This window comes from Puma concolor, chromosome E4 (genome assembly GCF_028749965.1).
Source record: "Puma concolor isolate L17-30 chromosome E4, mPumCon1.1.hap2, whole genome shotgun sequence".
Taxonomy (NCBI): Eukaryota; Metazoa; Chordata; class Mammalia; order Carnivora; family Felidae; genus Puma; species Puma concolor.
This window is the reverse complement of record NC_141683.1, coordinates 64054326-64072670: the sequence shown is the minus strand read 5'-3', so window position 1 is coordinate 64072670 and position 18345 is coordinate 64054326. Positions and strand designations below refer to the sequence as shown.

General features: G+C 38.8%; 1 protein-coding gene across 5 annotated transcripts in view; it reads left to right on the top strand.

Annotated features, from left to right (window-relative positions):
- Nucleotides 1–18345, top strand: part of AKT3 (AKT serine/threonine kinase 3) — a 309160-nt gene that overhangs the window by 258238 nt on the left and 32577 nt on the right. For all 5 annotated transcript variants that reach the window (XM_086694762.1, XM_086694759.1, XM_086694760.1 and 2 more), the window contains 2 exons: nt 5083–5297; nt 12286–12373. In XM_086694762.1, coding sequence (XP_086550888.1) covers nt 5083–5297; nt 12286–12373 — 303 coding nt within the window. The remainder of the gene's footprint in view (nt 1–5082; nt 5298–12285; nt 12374–18345) is intronic.

Genomic DNA, 18345 nt, shown 5'->3' with positions numbered 1-18345 from the left:
CCAGGGCTACATATGTTTGCACATTTAATCTGTAGGTAAAAACAGTAGCACAGTTACATTTTGCTTAGCCCTTGGACACAATTCTACTGTTTCAAACAGATTGTGAAACCAAGTCTTAAAATGGCTGAGCATTTTGTGGAAATACAAAGTTTTAGTAGCCTTTCTAAAACCGTGTACATCCCTAATATTTTATTTGTTAATAATTCATGTTGCACTCCTCTTAAGGTATTTTTGAAAAACCCTTATCCTCCTGAATGGTTCTGAAAAGGATCCATCCATACTCAGGGGAAAAGTAAGTGACAGAGATATTAGTTCAGGTAGAAGCTGTCTGCTTATGTAGAAGCGTATTTAAGGACTTCTAACTGTCCTGAGCTGGCTTACTACTTGTACTGTTTCTGGGTAATATTAAAAATCATCCCATTCCTCCCCACCCCCAGGTTGGATGTTACTTACATATGAGCTAAAGTAGTATTTTTAGTTCAACATTTAATGTCTCAGTATGTGTTAAGTTGAGGCTTCTACTTCCCAGGGGTCTGTCACTTCTGTGGCAGCTACCTGTCACCTAACGTTCTTCACAATGGTGTATGGTCTTTTGACTTTAACAGTAAGAATATTTGCTTTTGGAATGATTCTAGGTTAAGCACAAAGTTTAATTTTAAATTCTCTGATGCATGAGGACGTACACAAAACTCACCCTCCCTGGGTGCCGCTAGTGATGGCCTGTATATTTTACAGTGGCTGTATTGACTTTGCTGACAAAGACCCAATTTCTTGGGATTCCATTATGGCTCTTGCTCCGGGATAAAGGGGCAGTGTAGAACTCTCCGGGAAGATGGGTGTTTAAGTATGATTCAGCCACCAGTATTGTATCCATTTCACTTTTCTCTGGTTCAAGAATGTCGCCTGCTCTATCCAGAGATTGCTTTTGAGAGGATGCCGTTAGCTGTATGCAAGGACTTATGTATACCATGCCAGGAAATAGCCCTAAAACCTACAGCCTTCTAATTCCGAGCAAATGGTGTTTACAGTTTCAGCCTCTTACGAATTAACGGAGCAGTTGAGAACCAGGTATAAGATATATATTATGGAGAAAATACCAAGAAACCATGGAATTCATAAGTCTCCTGAAACATACACTTCTCCTAAGGCTGCAATACATTTTAGAGTCTGGATTGGAAGACTGAACAGGTCTTTTTTTTTAAAGGCAAATTCCTCTGATGTTAAGAATATGCGAAGGATTTCCATAAATCGTAAAGTATATAAACGCGTGTTGATACAGAACACACACATATCCGTTACCTGAAATACAAGGTTACCAGAAAAAAAAATTCCTTTTTGAATTAGTGGTAAATTGGTTCATCCAAGTTCGCAGTTTACTTTCACAACATAGGTGTGCAGACAGTTTGTTTGGATGTTTAATTTTTTCCCCCATCTGTTCTGTCTGGATTATTGATTGAGCAGCAAGCCACTCTGGGGCACACGTCCCCTCCTTACAACTGCTTGCCGTGGCTGCATTGCGTGGCCTGGCGGACAAGCTGAGAGAGCTGCTCCTTCAAACTCCCAGTAAATCCCATTTGGTAAAAGAACATTGGAATGAGTATGTTTTTTGAAAGTGCCCCTTAGCCAAACAGATATTTACACTGGGAACTTTAATCGATGGTACCATTTTAAAATCATAGTTTATTATTTAATATCATTCTTGAAATTAGTAACCATTCAAGAGCTACTCGTGGTGATTTTTATTTAACTCAGTTGGCTGTATTATACATGGAAGTGTCTACAACAAATATTACCAAATATCAATCAGATGTTATTAGAATATTTAACAGCAATTGATACCTGCTCTGACTTCCTTGAATCCAGTTTTTATTCCAGCAGAAAATGAAGCGATCCCCGATTCCTGGGGGAAAATTGAAACGAAGTCTTGTCTCCTAGAGTTTGTGTTCTGTTTGGGTGTTGATTTGATGTGACCTCTTATCATTGTTTAATATTTATGTTACTTTTAGTGTCCGGAATAACCTGTTGTCCTTTGTGTCTGTCTTTGGCATTAAATGTGGTTACAAAGTAAAGCTGCATCCACGGTGACAGGACAATAGGGGTAGAAGGAAATCCCAAATGTCTGCATTTGTGTTCAAACCTTGAGCTTAGTTTAAAACGAGAGTAACATTGATTTTGTGGAAAAGAGACACTTTCTTCAGATGAATTCTTTAAGATAAGTCTTTCAGTGGATTGCTGCTCTCGGAGCAGGTTTTGATCTGCATTTATATCCAAATTACATGGTAAGTCACAGGGTCATGGACTTGAAATGCACTTTGCATTGTTGTACCACTGCAGGACCAATTACACTACTCTTTGGATCAGCCCTCATGATAACCATGAAGTAAATTAGCCTTTTAGGAAAAAAAAAAATCATCAGAGGTAGCCAGAAGGAATTGCAAATCCCAGTAGGTTAAAGACTATACATTTTATATGTTACTGTAATTTGTGGGGAAATACGTGCTTTGAGTAAGGGAGAAAAATTATCTTTAAACAATAACATAAAAGAGGCTGTGGATTTTAAATCCACGCTGGAATTTCTAGAGCATTTCAGAGTACTGTATTTTGAGACAGTTTAGATTTAAGGAGAGAGAAAGGCTGTTTGTGGACAGTGGTGATGTGTTTTAGATTCTGTATCCACATGTAGAATGTTAGGATCACTTTCGTTTTTATTTCTTGTGTTTTTCATCTTCCAGCTGTTTGGAGGTGGGAGTTGAACAGAAGTCTTTCTTTTTAATTGATAACAAAGACTCTTAGATAAAGAGGGCTGGCTGAGTCTTTAGGGTGTTTTCTCCTGAACGTTGCTGGACTTTAAATGTCGATAAGATAATACATTACATCGGGTTTGTGCGGTTTACAGTAACGTAGCAAACAGTTCTAATTATAGTGTTATGTATCTGTATATTCATTAAAATACCTAGGTTCAGAAGCAAAACCACTTATTTTGAGAATCAGCATTCATTTTACAAAGCTAAATAAAATATATTTTCTTTTATCAAACAGATTTTTTTACAATGCAGTTTTATTTTTCAGTTGCTTATTTCTCTTCAAAAATAAAACCCTTTTTTTATGTACTCACTTTCCCTTCTGGCCGCAAACCAGGTATTTAAACAAAAATAAAGGATTGCCAGTTTTGCCAGCTGGGGATGAGAACCCGGCTGGTGAAATGTGGGTTCGGGAAGCAGTTAATCCAGCTTTTATGCTTTTTATGGTTTTATGAAAAAAGAGGTTAAAAACCACATTTGGCTCTTTTTCACGTGCGCCACTGTTTTGTTGGTGTTGTAGGAATTCAGCAAAAGGTTACTTAGATTTTAAAATTGTTTGTTATTAGGTAAAATCGTGGGTCCGTTAGATTAAGGCCCACAAACAGTGCATTCTACTAATTGGACATGAGATAGATTCTTGAATAATCAAAAGTCACTGGTATTTAAAAATTACACATACAACATTTCCTCTCACTTAAGAAAGTGCACAGGCCGAATTCTTTCTGCTGCTTTAGGTTATTTGTTGTTTTCTCTGTATTTTTACATTACTCATTTCAAACAAGTAGAAATTTGAAGTATTTTTAGCTAACGATGAAAACTAGAATTTGTTGTTCTTCCCCGAAATATTCTGCTTAGTTTGTTATTCTATAAAAGATTTTCGAAAAAACGTAGGAAGTGGACTTGTGTTCATATCTTGCTAATGTAGTTCCTGTTCATCTTGGAACAATAATGCAATTGAATTAAAAATCTTTTCATCACATGTGACAACCACTGCTAAATTAATCTTTAAGTAACATAGCTTTTTCTCAAAATTATATTCTCCACGCATATAAATACCTTGTCTACCCAAGTGCCTTTCATAGTATTTATAGGTAATCATAATGTAACCATCTAAAATGTCATGTTCAGTCCAAGACATGATTGGTAAATTTTAAATAAAAGTCCCATGGGAGTAATCCTCAACAAGTTATTTACTCAAACTAAGACAGTCTGCAACACGAGCACTACTTTGTTCTGTATCAAATTTTCTTATGTCATCAGTTACAAGATTTTTTTAATCGGTAAATTTTGTGGGTCTGGTTTTCTTGATCTTTTTATCCCAGAGCTATTTATCCCAGAGCTAAGAGAATCAGATAAAGTAAGCTTTAAGATTATTCAGATATAGTAGCTTAAAGTAAAATATTGAAAGATCCAAACAGATGAAGAAAACTCCATTGAATGAGGAACATACCTAATAAAAAGGTAAAAATCAAAATTTTCCTAAGACAAATGGCAAGCCATTCTGCCCTAGTTTGAATAGGTTGCTCCAACATAGCCTGATAGTGTCATACCATATCTTTCCCAATTTATGTTGCATGTAATGTATGTTGGGAAATAAATTTAAGGGCATATACCAGAGTCTGTGAGTTTTGTTTGTGTTTAACTGAAATTTGCTTGTGGGCTTACTAACGCTTTGGATACAACTCACACAGTACATCTTTATATTCACTTTGATGACTGTTTCCTTAAAGACTTGAAACACTAGAGTCCTCCAGAAGTTTTCAGTTTTATTTTTGTGGTGGCCGTGCCCTGACCTCATCTGTGTTCCATCGCATGACTCCTGTCTTTCACCGTCTGGTTTGTATGACTTCGCTCTTCTCCATGCAAGAGGGTGTAAGGCTCATTATATACCCGGCCATCAGCACGGTGTGACTGCAAGTTAAAGTCCACATTAATGGAACCAGAATGAAAAGTTAAGTAGGCCTAAGAGAAAACGTGCAGATACGCAAAAATTTTTGTTTGATCCGTAGTGTACTCAGTCATTCACTTGGAATCTGCTGTGTGGCCTGTTCCCTTCCTTGTATGCTGGCCACTTCTGGAATATATGGAACATTTCGCCTATCTGGTGTGATTTAAAGTTTTTGTAGGATACCTTATAGTTTAAACGTCAAAGTGTTAGAAGAGCCTACCTAGGCTTTGAAGGTTAGGATTCACTTTGTTGATGTAAAAGTCTCACATTTTATAAATACTGCTGTAAAAGTTAATGTGGAGTAATGAATCTTTTCGCTGGTTTCACTCTTAGGTGTTAGAAGACAATGACTATGGCCGAGCCGTGGATTGGTGGGGACTAGGGGTCGTCATGTATGAAATGATGTGTGGGAGGTTACCTTTCTACAACCAGGATCATGAGAAACTTTTTGAACTAATACTAATGGAAGACATTAAATTTCCTCGGACACTCTCTTCAGATGCAAAATCATTGCTTTCAGGGCTCTTGATAAAGGATCCAAATAAACGGTAAGCCACAAATAACACTCACTGAGTTACTGACGAATGTGGTTAGAAATTGTGATATGGAAATTAATTCAAATGTAACTCACTCCAAGGAGCAATGTATTTGGTGTAGACATCTTCCCACTGAAATACTGACTTATTTTTAACTGCGTAATACAGAACATTTGAAAAATTTCTGCAACTCTTTCCTAACTTGGGAAATTTTATGTAGATTTTACCAAATAAGGATTTTGAGGGTTTTATTATCCGTACCGTGAGTGAACAATTTCTTAATTGCCCTGGTACTTGCTATTGTGGGGACAGAAGTATCCCCTTTTTTCCCTTTCAGTCTCTGGGCCTTTATATTTATGCTAATTTACATAATAAAAAGGATAGAACCGGCTCTGTATTCTCCTTCCATCCCAACCTGTGTTAACATATCCAGCTACTTTTTTTGTCCATTGTAGATATTCCTTTCCATGTGTGGCTGGAAAGAACTAAAAGCAAAATATGTTTACACATTTTGTGTTTCTTTTGTAGCTACAACTGTGACCTGAAGAATCCTACAGCCCTTTGCTAAGCGAACTGTAGCGTTCTTTGTTCATGTTTCCGTGTTCATTTACACATACAGTTTATAAGTCATATATGAAATGACTGTTAATATAAAAATGTCCCTTAATCTGTGTTTGTGTATTCATGTATACAGCCGTCCTTTCCTCTAGGTACATACGCATATCGGCGTTGCTCTAAAAATCACTTAGGTGTTAAGCTCTTGAGGATTATTTCTTAGATTGCTAAATCTTCCCTCACATAATGATTTTTTACAAAGTTCTGTTTTTGGTTGGTGTTCGTTGTGTATTAGTTGGCAGACTGAATTAATGAATGAAGGAAGGAATGAATCCTAAAATGTGATTTTTGTTTGCTTTAGAGATGGTTTCCATTACACACTTCTAGATTTTAAATTTGTGAGGAGCATGATTTTACCTTCAGAAATAAGCAGACTTAATAAAAGAGATAGCTTTTGCTCGTGAGGAACCTTTCTGACATGTGTTTTATAATCCTGGTCATGGAGATCTTACCTTATATTTGTAAAGTGATTTTGGTTTCTTTTTCAGGGCATTTGTGTATCTGTTGTTCCCTTTGCTGTTTCAGTAACCTTGTAGAGTTGATAGGTGGATATTATTCTCATTTACATTTGATTGAGGACAAAGCCGAGGCCACTAGAAGGTGAAGCGGTTTATCCTACAGAAAATTCCTATAGAAGAAGAGCAGAAATCACCTTTCTTGGTGCCTATTTGCTGTTTCTCTCGTAGCTTATTTGCAATGCATCAGTTTCTCAGTTGGTTCAGGTTTTGAAATGTGTTCCGTTTAGTGTGATTATTTCACAATTAATGTAACACACAGCACTTGGTGATAGGTAATCTTTAAACAGAGCTAAGATTTCCGTTTTGTCTACTTGATTTAGGGATCTAATATTTGGCTTGGATTTCAAGAGCAGCGAATTTTCTACTGCATCCTTTCCTGATGAGTCCAGGGAACTTAGCCCTTTCCTTGATGGCCCTTCTAAGCAGCTGGTAGAGCAGACTTGTGTCTGTGGTTCTCATGTCTGTGTGTCATTCATTTTCTTATCCCCACCCCCACCCCCGGGGGAGGAGGGAGACAACACAAACTAGATACTTGATAATTGTTGAATAAATGTGAGGTACATTCTAGAATGTTAGTGGCCTGGTGAATAGGACAACTCCTAAAGGTTTACCCACCCAGAGGTTGGTATCATCTAAAGAGAAGCTGGGGTGTTCTTTCTCAGTTCTTTGATGTTCTCATTTAAGATAGGGGAGCCATTCTCCCTCCACTGTTGCATTGCAATGTTGGGAACGGAACGATGAGCAAGACAAATCATCTCTGTTCTAGATAGTCCTAGAATAATGCAAGACAGAAAACAGGTACTCACAGATACTCAGACCTACATACAAATGCCTATTGAAATTTATTAGCTCTGACCAGGGGGCTGGAAGAGTTGGGGAGGCGTAAGGGTGCTCATGCAGAGAAATTTACATGAAAAGAAATCCAGGGGTATCTGGGTGGCTCAGTCAGTTAAGCCTCCGACCCCCGATTACCACTCAGGTCATGATCTTGCGGTTTGGGAGTTCGAGCCCCACATTTGGCTATGCACTGACAGTGCGGAGCCTGCTTGGGATTCTCTCTCTCCCCATCTCTCTGCCCCTCCTCCTCTCTCTCTCTGTCTCTCTCTCGCTCTCTCACTCTCTCTGTCCCTCTCTCAAAAATAAATAATATTTGAAAAATAATAATAATAAAAAGAAAAATCCAGAGTTGCAAATGAACATGGCATTTGAGAAGTTCAGCAACTACAAGGTAGAATATGAGTTGGGTAATGTTGGGAGATGAAGCTGAAATGGTAAATTTCAAAGACCTTCTGCTTCTGAGAAAATATTTAACCTTTATTCAGAAGGGGATGAAAAAACCAGTGAGTTATTAAAAGTAAGAGATGGTATAATGAGCTTTGTCTAGGAAAGGTGAAGGGCCAGGGGCAGGTAGGCAGAGCAGTTGAGAACACATACGGGATTGTCCAGATGAGAGACGGGGGTCCTCCAGAAGCAGTGAGTAGGACTTTGTGAATAATGAAGGAGACCTGGTGGGGACGTGGAAGGAGTCTCCTGCCTCCGTGCTTTCCAGCTTGAGTGATTCGTTTGGAGGATGGAGTGTTATTAACGGACAGGGAGCACAGGCAGAGGGCTGGGGGCGGGGGGGGGGTGGGGGGGGGTGGGAGAGGGGAGGGTTTACTGACACCCGCTCCGGCTGTGCCGAGTCAGGTGTCCGTAGAAAACCCAGATGGAACTGAAAATAGTACCAGTGCTAAACAGAAATGCGGTGGCTGAATATATGGTTTGGGGACCCACGGATGTCTCGGAGGCAGCTGGGGCCGGGACAGTCGTGGGCAGGGTTGAGTACAAAGGGAAGACGGCCTAGGACAGAATCCTGGGAAGCATCACAATTTAAGAGGTAGGAAGAAGAGAAACAGCCACTAAGAAGACCCTGAAAAGTCTTTGGAAGCCTCATAAAATAGCATTATCCTAGACCTCGTTATTCTTCCTCTTCAACAATTTTAAATACTGCCTGAATTTTTTGAGACTCTTTACTGAATTACTGTCAGTTCTACCAGAGGGGCAACCATCATTTGCCTTTCTTTCTTTTTTTTTTTTTTTTTTTAAATTTTTTTTTAACGTTTATTTATTTTTGAGACAGAGAGAGACAGAGCATGAACGGGGGAGGGGCAGAGAGAGAGGGAGACACAGAATCGGAAGCAGGCTCCAGGCTCTGAGCCATCAGCCCAGAGCCCGACACGGGGCTCGAACTCACGGACCGCGAGATCGTGACCTGGCTGAAGTCGGACGCTTAACCGACTGAGCCACCCAGGCGCCCCTTGCCTTTCTTTCTAATGCTCCATTACTTTATGCTCATTCTATCAGTATCTCCTTTATCCTCCTGCACGCAGTTCATAGGAGAAGCGTGACCGTGTGTTGCATTCAGTAACACAGGAAAATATGAATTCCATGATGTTCCTAATAATGAAGAATCCATAGTCGCTGAGGATTTAGTTTGGCATTCTGATATTGGAGTTTACTATTCTTAGACATAAATATCTTAGTGCAAATCATATTTTGATATTATTTTGAAGTCTTAAATTGTATATTAAGGAGTCATTGACATTGAAGTTTTTGACAGTTTCACACTTGGAGGAAGCTTGTGTTAAAGAGTCTCTCCCAGCTTCTAAAATGGCAGTCTAAGATTATATTCTTAGACTTCACATAGTACTCATGGCTGATACTTTAGTTTTTTATGTATTTGATAAATATAGATTAAATGCTGGCAATGTCCACAGCCAAGCTATTGCTAGAGAACTGAGGGGTGACAGAAAATGAATAACTAAACTAAAGCTGGATTAAAACCTCCTATTTACCAAATGATTACGGCTCTCTATGCCCAGCTCCCACCTCATCCACTATCTCCCGTAGAATTCAAAATGAGAGCGATACGGAAATAAAAACAATAGCGTAAGGGTGAGAAAAGACAGTGAACTTCTGAGTTTTCTCCTGCAGACTACTTTGATTCATACTTTGAAATGTTAAGTTCTCTTCAGAAACACGTGTTTTGGTGTCTCTGCTTTTCTGGCTCCCTGAGTAGGAGCTTAAAGTGCTTTTTGGATAATCCAGGGCTGGTCTCTGCCCTCAAAAGAATTTGCAGCCTAACCGGGGAGGGACACATACAACTTGGAATAGAATGAAGAACGAGGAAGGTTACGGAGTGGAGTGCTGGCGTTGACTAAATATGGAACCGCCAGTCGGAGAGTTCTGCATTCGATCACCGCTAATACCGTCTGGTCCCATCTAGAGTCCCTGTCAGCGCTGTGGCTCATTCTGCATGATCTGGGGATGGGAGACCCGTGGATCATTACTACAGATAACTCAGATATCAGCTCATTGTTCTATTTTCTATTCTGGCCGTGTGTCAGGGAATCCCAGATTCTTCCCAGTCGTGTGTTCCTTATACCTAATAATAGATTGTATTATTGTTTGTTTATCCTGACCTATTTGTGTTTCTTCCTACCCAGTGGTGTGTGGGAGTTGGCATGTTCCAGCTCTTAAGAGCCAATTATTAAATTTCAGGAATTTCATGAGCTGGTTATTTTAATACAGTCATTATTAAAAATCAAGTTACATAAACTTACAAAAGTAAATCAAGTACATTGAAAAGAAAGGTGATAAACACTCAAAATTCTTCACTCCTTGATAATTTTGTTGCATTTTACTATTCCGATGTTACTCTTGTCTGTTGTGTCTGCATAGAAATACTATGTAGTGGTTTGCTTCTGTGTACCTGTTCCCACTTCTGTGTTGAGTGGCATCAGGTTGCTAACTTGAAATTGGCCATGTGGGGAGTATTCACATCACCACAATGGCAAACTTTGTACTTCAGGGCTTGATTTATTGTTTTTCAATTAGATATAAGTAACTAAGTAGAGAAGATGTTAATAATACGGTTTACATTTTCAAGCTGTTCTGTCTCTATCTGCTACATTGTGACTAGCGCGCGCGCACGCGCGCGCGCGCGCGCACACACACACACACACACACACACACACACACAATGAAGAGATACTCTCCCACTGTTCCCAGATGATTTACCATCCATCAAGGAGGTCACTCACATAACTGAGAAGCAAGTGAAGTTCTGACATGTGCCTTTTTGTATGACTTTCAAATTCATCTTCGCCATAAACGAAAAGATCAGCTGGTATTCGTGCTGGAGCCACTCCGAGTCAGTGAGGGGCTGTGGAGTTCAGCAAAACTAACAAATGTTCTCTCTGAGCATCACTTGGCTAATTTACAATAAAGGACATTCTGTATTTTATTGCTCTTTGAAATTTTGTGCCTTGCATCCTTTATATCTGTAAAATCCATAACAAGTGTATGTATAATATGCATATGTAATATTATACATGCATAATTTTCCCCAGAGAGCTGGCTGTTAAGCACTTAGCAGCCCATACTATTCCTTTTATTTTTCAAGTTTTTATTTAAATTCTAGTTAACATATATGGTAAAATTGGTTTCAGGTGTAGAATTTAGTGATTCATCACTTACATAAAACACCCAGTGCTCATCCCAACCAGTGCCCTCCTTAGCGCCCATCCCCCACCCACCTCCCTCCATTGACCGTCAGTTTGTTCTCCGTAGTTAGTCTCCTACGGTTTGCTTCCATCTCTCCTTTTTTCCCCCCTTCCCATATGTTCATCTGTTTTGTTTCTTAAATTCCACGTATGAGTGAGATCATACGGTGTTTTGTCTTTCTTTTACTTTGCTTAGCATTATACTAACTCTATCCACATTGTTGCAAATGGCAAGATTTCATGCTTTTTGATCGCCAAGTAATATTCCATTGTATGTACATACCACACCTTCTTTATCCATTCATCAGTTGATGGACATTTGGGCTCTTTCCATAGCTTGACTGTTGTCAATAGCACTGCTGTAAACATCAGGAGCATGCACCATTCCTAACCATGAACAAGACTAGAGAGAGCTTTTGCTATATCAGTTTGGATTTAAATGGATTTCTTTTTCTTTCTTTTCTTTCTTTCCCTGTTCTTTTTTTTTTTTCCTCCCCTTTCTCTCCTTCACTCCCTCCTTGCTTCCCTCTGTGTTATTTTTGCTTTTCTCATTCCTTCCTCCCAATGACTGGTACACACTATATGAAACTGAGGAAGCCAGAAAACACCTGAATTTCACACTGTGCCACCTATCAGTTAAATAAGAGTACCTGCAAAGATGGGGGGAGCATCCTTAAATTCATGATTTATGTTGCAGCTTGCATAATAAATTACCTTGCAGTGATATTTCATAGGTTAACAACCTCGTTTCTATGGCAGTTCATTTGCGCTGTGAAAAAAGGCCGTGAGTTTCTGTCTATTAGCAATACTGTACAAATTGCTTTTTCTAACTAATTAGGTAGTGACTTCAGAACTCAGGGTAACAAGGATGCATTTTGACATGAGTGTTACCAAAATAAATTTGGCTTATAGAATTGACGACGGTAATTGCTACCATTTCTTGTGCGAGGTGCTTGCCTCTGGTTTCTAACCCTTGCGGTGATCCACCAGGCTAGTGTCATTGTCCCCACTCTACAGAGGGGACACTGGGACTGAGCAGCTTGTTCATTGTCACACATGTCATAAGTGCCAGAGCTGGTTGCCTGTTTCAGGTTTGTCCCCAAAGCCTGTGCTCTCTTCAGCTACCACACTGTCCCGAGGCTACTTCTTATTAATAGCACATTAGGGAAATTAGATCTTATGGCAAAAGCTCTTTATTGGTTTGGCTATTTATCTCAAGGACTATTTATCACACAGAAAATTACATTTCACAAAAACTTTTTGTTTTGCCTTGGGCTTATGTAAATGTTGTAATGCGCACTCACTTTTGTTTCTGTCTCTTAGCCTTGGTGGAGGACCAGATGATGCAAAAGAAATTATGAGGCACAGTTTCTTTTCTGGAGTTAACTGGCAAGATGTGTATGATAAAAAGGTAGGTTATTTTCATGGCATAGTATTTATATATTTTGGCTAAAATGAATTGACAGCAAAAAAAATTTTTGAGTGAATAAAATTCAATGATACAATGATACTTTTCATTTTTACCCCCTACGTTTGATTGAATATAGTATTGAAATTCTTAGCACAAAAATTTATTGATAAGTTTGACTCCCAAAATGCATCTTGAAATTTTATTCAGCATGGTCACTTGATTTTTCTTTTGTCACAGTGATGGTAGTTTGCTACTCGTTGTTTGCTTGGTATTAAGAGAAAAAATAAAGAAAACAATGTTGTGTTACTCTTTAAGAAAACTAGCAAAAAAATCATGTTTTTCTTTGTCTTTGTGTCTTTAATTTTAGAGTGAGCTCTACAAGTTTGTTTATACAAATCCTTATTTTAAAAGGAATTGAAAGGAATTTAGTTTTAATATTTAACAAAGTAATAAATATTTTTCTTATTTGAGACTTCTCTGTTACTTGAAACAATTTTAATGCCCACAAAATGGGTGCTACTAATTTTATAACTTTATTGTAATCTTATTACTTGTTTTTAATACTATAATTTTTGCCTAGGAACAGGAAATTACTGTGTCTAGTCCTTCTTTTTAATTTTTGTCTCTTTTGTTTCTACTACTTCTGGTATTGTTAGTACAGGCACTGATTTTGATTTTTTTGTTTTCAAATGCTCATATTAAAATTTTACTGTGAAATTTTTACGCAGTACAGTATTTGCTGCTTAGAATCTTTATCTGGTTATTTTGTGTAGTTAGTTTCCATTTATTTCAGTTTTCCCTATTTTTCTCTGAAACATATATAATCAACATTTGTGAAATGTCTGTTTTGTGCTAAATATTCTCTTCTATTAATCTCTAAAGTGAAGATAGAATGGCATCATATGACTTACAAGGAAGAAGACAAGTACTGAATTTCGGCATTGTGTTATGGGAATAGAGGGTGTGGTGCTTTTCTAAAAGCACTTCTTGTAAAATAGTTGCACGATATTAAACATTTCTCCTCAAACTTAAACTGCCATGTCTTGGGGCACCTGGGTGGCTCAGTCGGTTAAGCGTCTGACTTTGGCTCAGGTCATGATCTCACAGTTTGTGGGTTCGAGCCCCGCATCGGGCTCTGTGCTGACAGCTCAGAGCCTGGAGCCTGCTTCGAATTCTGTGTCTCCCTCTCTCTCTGCCCCTCCCCTGCTCATGCTCCATCTCTCTCTCTCTGTCTCCCTCTGTGTCCGTCTCTGTCTCTCTCTCTCTCTCTCAAATATAAACATTACAAAAAAAAAAAAAAAAAAAAAGACAACAACAAGGGCACCTGGGTGGCTTAGTCAGTTAAGCGTCTGATTTTGGCTCAGGTCATGATCTTACAGTTCATGGGTTTGAGCCCTGCATTGGACTCTTTGCTGACAGCTGGAACCTGGAGACTGCCTCAGATTCTGGGTCTCTCTCTCTCTCTCTCTCTCTGTTTCTCCCCCACTCATGCTCTGTCTCTGTCTCTCAAAAATAAATAAACGTTAAAAAAACTAAAAAAAAAAATACCTCCCACATTTTAAGTTTCCACCATGTAGAAAGCACTGGGGTAGGTGCTGGATCTTTTTCAACGCTTATGAGAAGCATGTGACTGCTCTTAAATGTTTGTTAACTTCACGAAGACAACTGAACATCCACTTTATAAACTGATGATGTTCTCACTGGGTTGCATCCCTACTTAGACCCTGTTGGCTCTGTACTGTTTTTGTCACATCAGTTCACTACAAAAGACCTGTGTAAAAGGGAATGATCAAGGTCTTATGTCTCCCAGAAATAATACATGTCAGAGGTTTTCTTTGGTGCAAAGAGCTGTAAGCCACAAATACCCCTTTGGTATAACCTCACCAAGGAGAAGTCAACAAAAAAGGGAGAAAGAAGGAGAGAAAGCATTTCTTGACGAGACAATTGTGAGGCACCAGTATGGCGCCACTAACTTAAAGAAGAGGCAAAACATGAACTTTCTTCAATCCTGTCAGGAGACTAGTATAGGCCACAAAGATTTCCTTGTCAGGGTCAGCTCTCCATGTTAAGTGGAGGTTTGGCCTCACCTGGGGAAAACTCTGAGAGACACATGTCCTGTCTCTGCTCCATGGGACTAGACAGAGTGGAGACCATGGCCAGAGTGGAAGTGACAGTAAGACAGCAGCTGGCTCCCTTGTGGTGAATGGGATTGGAGGAGCCAGCATGCCATGAGAAGGAAACATAGCTTTAGATGATGTATGTGGAGACATGAGTTTAAATTGTCATTGATAAAAATAGATGCCACTTAATCTGAGCAAAGGTGTTAAATATCATACGTGAAGAACAACTGCAAAAATTACAGTTTCCATAAACGAAATTCACCAGCAACTGACATCTGCTATAGGCTTACTCAGGTGGATGTCAGATGAGGCGGTGGCCTAGCCATCTTTACATACTTGAAGGACGTTACGCAGCATTACAGTAGCACCGTGACGTTTGAGTCTCTCTCTAAAAGCCTGTGAAAATGTGACTGGGTCTGTCTGGGTTTGTATCATATCACTAAGAAACAGGGAATTAATTATGAGAGTTCCAATGCCAGTAACTATTTTAATGAATCCGGTTATAATTCTACTCTTTGGACAGCATAAATTATGAAATAATTTAGAAAAACAAACATTTTATGGGGCTCTTATGTTTTTGAAATATGTAACTTATTCATGAGAGGTTAATTCATCTCTAAGATAAGGTATTTTTTTATATTTTTATTTATTTTTGAGAGTACACAAGCAGGGGAGGGGCAGAGAGAGAAGGGGACAGAGGGTCCAAAGTGGCCTCTGCGCTGACAGTGGAAAGCCTGATGCAGCACTCTAATGCGTGAACCGTGATAACGTGACCTGAGCCAAAGTCGGATGCTTAACCGACTGAGCCACCCAGGCGCCCCAAAGGTTTTTTATTACAATTTTACTAATAGTCTTTGGGAGCTTTACTATTTCATAGATTTATTATTACATAGTTATTGACCCGTTTTTCTATATACTGTGGCAGATCTAGAGATGAAGACATAGATAGAGATGCTAATATCTTTAAAGGTAGATCTCTCCCTAGGTTAAGTAAAAAGCGAACTAATCTTGGGACGCCTGGGTAGCTCAACTGGTTCAATGTCCAGAACCAACTCTTGGTTTCAGCTCAGGTAATAATCTCACAGCCTGCATCAGGCTCTGAGGTGACAATGCAGAGCCTGCTTGGGATTCTCTTTCTCTCTGCCTTTTTCCCCCTTCCCCCGCTCACACTCTCTCAAAAATAAACAAACATAAAAAAATGACTTAACCTTAATTGTGAATATCATGGTGTACCACTCAAAAGAGCACAGCACTGAAGTGTGGAAATAAGTGTCCCGGATTTGCTTCTTCCTTCCTGTGTGGAAATGGACAAATTATTTGAGTCACACAAAATTATGATCTCTGAATTGCCTTCAAGCTTGAAGATTCTCTGGAGGATGTTTTATAAGATGAAGCTGTCCAGTTAAATTTCTGTGTAGGCTTTACACTCGGTTTGTCATCTACAAAGAGTCTGCTGGGATTTTTGTGTGCTATTGTGTTGAATCTGTAGGTAAATTTGGGGGGGAATTGACATTTGAATAGGACTGAGCCTTCAGATCCATGAACATGGTATATCTGTGTTTATTTAAGTCTGCTTTAATTTCTCTCCATAATGTTTCATAATTTTCCATGTTCATGTCTTACCCGTATTTTGTAGGTCCTTCAATATTTCATGTCTTCTGATAAAATGTTATTTAAAATTTTTATTTTCACATTGTTTGCTGCCAGTATACAGAAATACAGTTGATTTTGTATTGACCTTATGTCCTGCAGGCTTGCAAAACTCACTTACTAGCTTTTTTTTTTTTTTTTTTTTGTAGATTAGTTAGTATTCTCTGCATAGATGACTATATCTTATTTAAATAAGGAGGTTTACTTCATTTTCAGTTGGTACTTTTTTTTTTTTTTTTTTTTGCCTTGGTATATTGGCTAGGACCTCACTATAATGTTGAGTAGAAGTTGAATAGAGTGGACATCCTGGTTTTGTTCTTGATCTTAGGGGGAAGACAACTTTTATCACTAATTATGATGTTAATTATCACATCTAGTGCTGAGATCTTAGTTTTTAAATATCATTCTTCAATAAAAAGAACCAAGGTTACTTTGAGAAGCAGTTGATTTAAGAGCTGGGATGGGGGAAAATAAAAGATGGGTCCAAGGAATTTTGTGATGTCAGAAAGTGAAAAAGAAAGATACGGAGGGAAGGAGTTAGAGGTACATTAATAGGATGGAGGAGCCAACCTTAAATAAGTACCAGTGAGGAAAGCTGAAACAATTTCAACAAGAAAATAAAGATTATTATATATTGCTATTCCATTATGACCCAAAGAATAAAAATACATATTCATGAGTCCACAGTGTAAAAAATAAATGTTGAGAAAAAGGGACATTCCAGTTAAGGAAAGAAGATGAATTCCAGTTAATAAATGTGGAAGGAGTGAGAGAGCTAGAAAGTCACCATTAGGCCCCCAGCATAAAACTTAGTGCATGCAAGATCTACCAATGAATGTTAAAATTAGTGGGCAAAAGTTTAGTTTAAGAAAGAGAATATTGGGGCACCTGGGTGGCTCAGTCAGTTAAGCGTCTGACTTCGGCTCAGGTCATGATCTCACGGTTCGTGAGTTCGAGCCCCGTGTCGGGCTCTGTGCTGACAGCTCAGAGCCTGGAGCCTGCTTCAGATTCTGTGTCTCCCTCTCTCTCTGCCCCTCCGCTGTTCATGCTCTGTCTCTCTGTGTCTGAAAAATAAATAAAACATTAAAAAAATTTTTTTCTTAAAGAAAGAGAATATTTGCACAGTCTCAGTGTATCTCTCCTCAAGCATTTACTACATACAAAGCTTAGGAGAGTAACTTCACAGTAGAAAAGGCTGGCAGACTGTGTCTTAAGCCAGGGGATCAAGATTAACCACCAGTGATAAGACAGACTGACTTCATGTAGCCCATGATACGATGCTGTGAGAAGTGCCCAAATGGAGGAGGCATTCCTGAAAATAACTGGCCAGGTAGCCTCAAAAGTGTCAACGTCACAAAAGGTGTGGAATGACCCTGGAACTGGGCGGACTGGGGGAGACTGAGGGCACGCTGGCCACATGCTGTCTGCAGCTCTGGTTTGGCTCCTGGGACAGAAGAGGGACATGGTAGGGCACATGGTAGGTAACAGTTCCGTACCAGCATTCATTTCTTAGTTTGGAGCACTGTGCTTTGGCTGTATGAGGTACTAGCCTTAGGGGCAGGTGTGTAAACGGGATATGGGAACTTTTTGTACTACTTTTGTAAGTCATCTCTAAGCCTAAAATTATTCCAGTGTAACAAGTTATAAAAATGTGGTGTTAGTGTAAGCTTCCTATACCTCCTTTATTAGGTTGAGGAAGTTCCCTTCTGTTCTCATATGCTAATAGTTTTCATCCCTGAGAGGTGTTGAATTTTGTTAAAGTTTTTCTGCATTTGTTGTACTGGCCTTACGGTTTTTCTCCTTTACATTATGAAGATGGTGAATTACATGATTGGTTTTCTGACATTAAATAAACCGTACATTCCTAGGGCAAAACCCATTCGGGTTATCCTGATTAAGTATTGCTAGATTTGATACAATGTATTTTTTAAGGATTTTTGCATCCTTAAATCACAAATGGTACTAGGCATCATCTTCTTTTTCTAAAATGTCTTTGTATGATTTTGATTTCGGAATCATGTTTGACTTTTTTTAATGAAGAGGGAAGTATTCCCTTTCTTCAATTGTTTGGAATTGTTTGTGTAGAATTTGTATTACCTGTTGCTGAAATCTTTGATAGAATTTACCAATGAGGCCACTTGGGTCTGGCATTTTGTATTTGGGAGCTTTTAACTATAATTTCAGTTTCTTTCATAGTTCTGG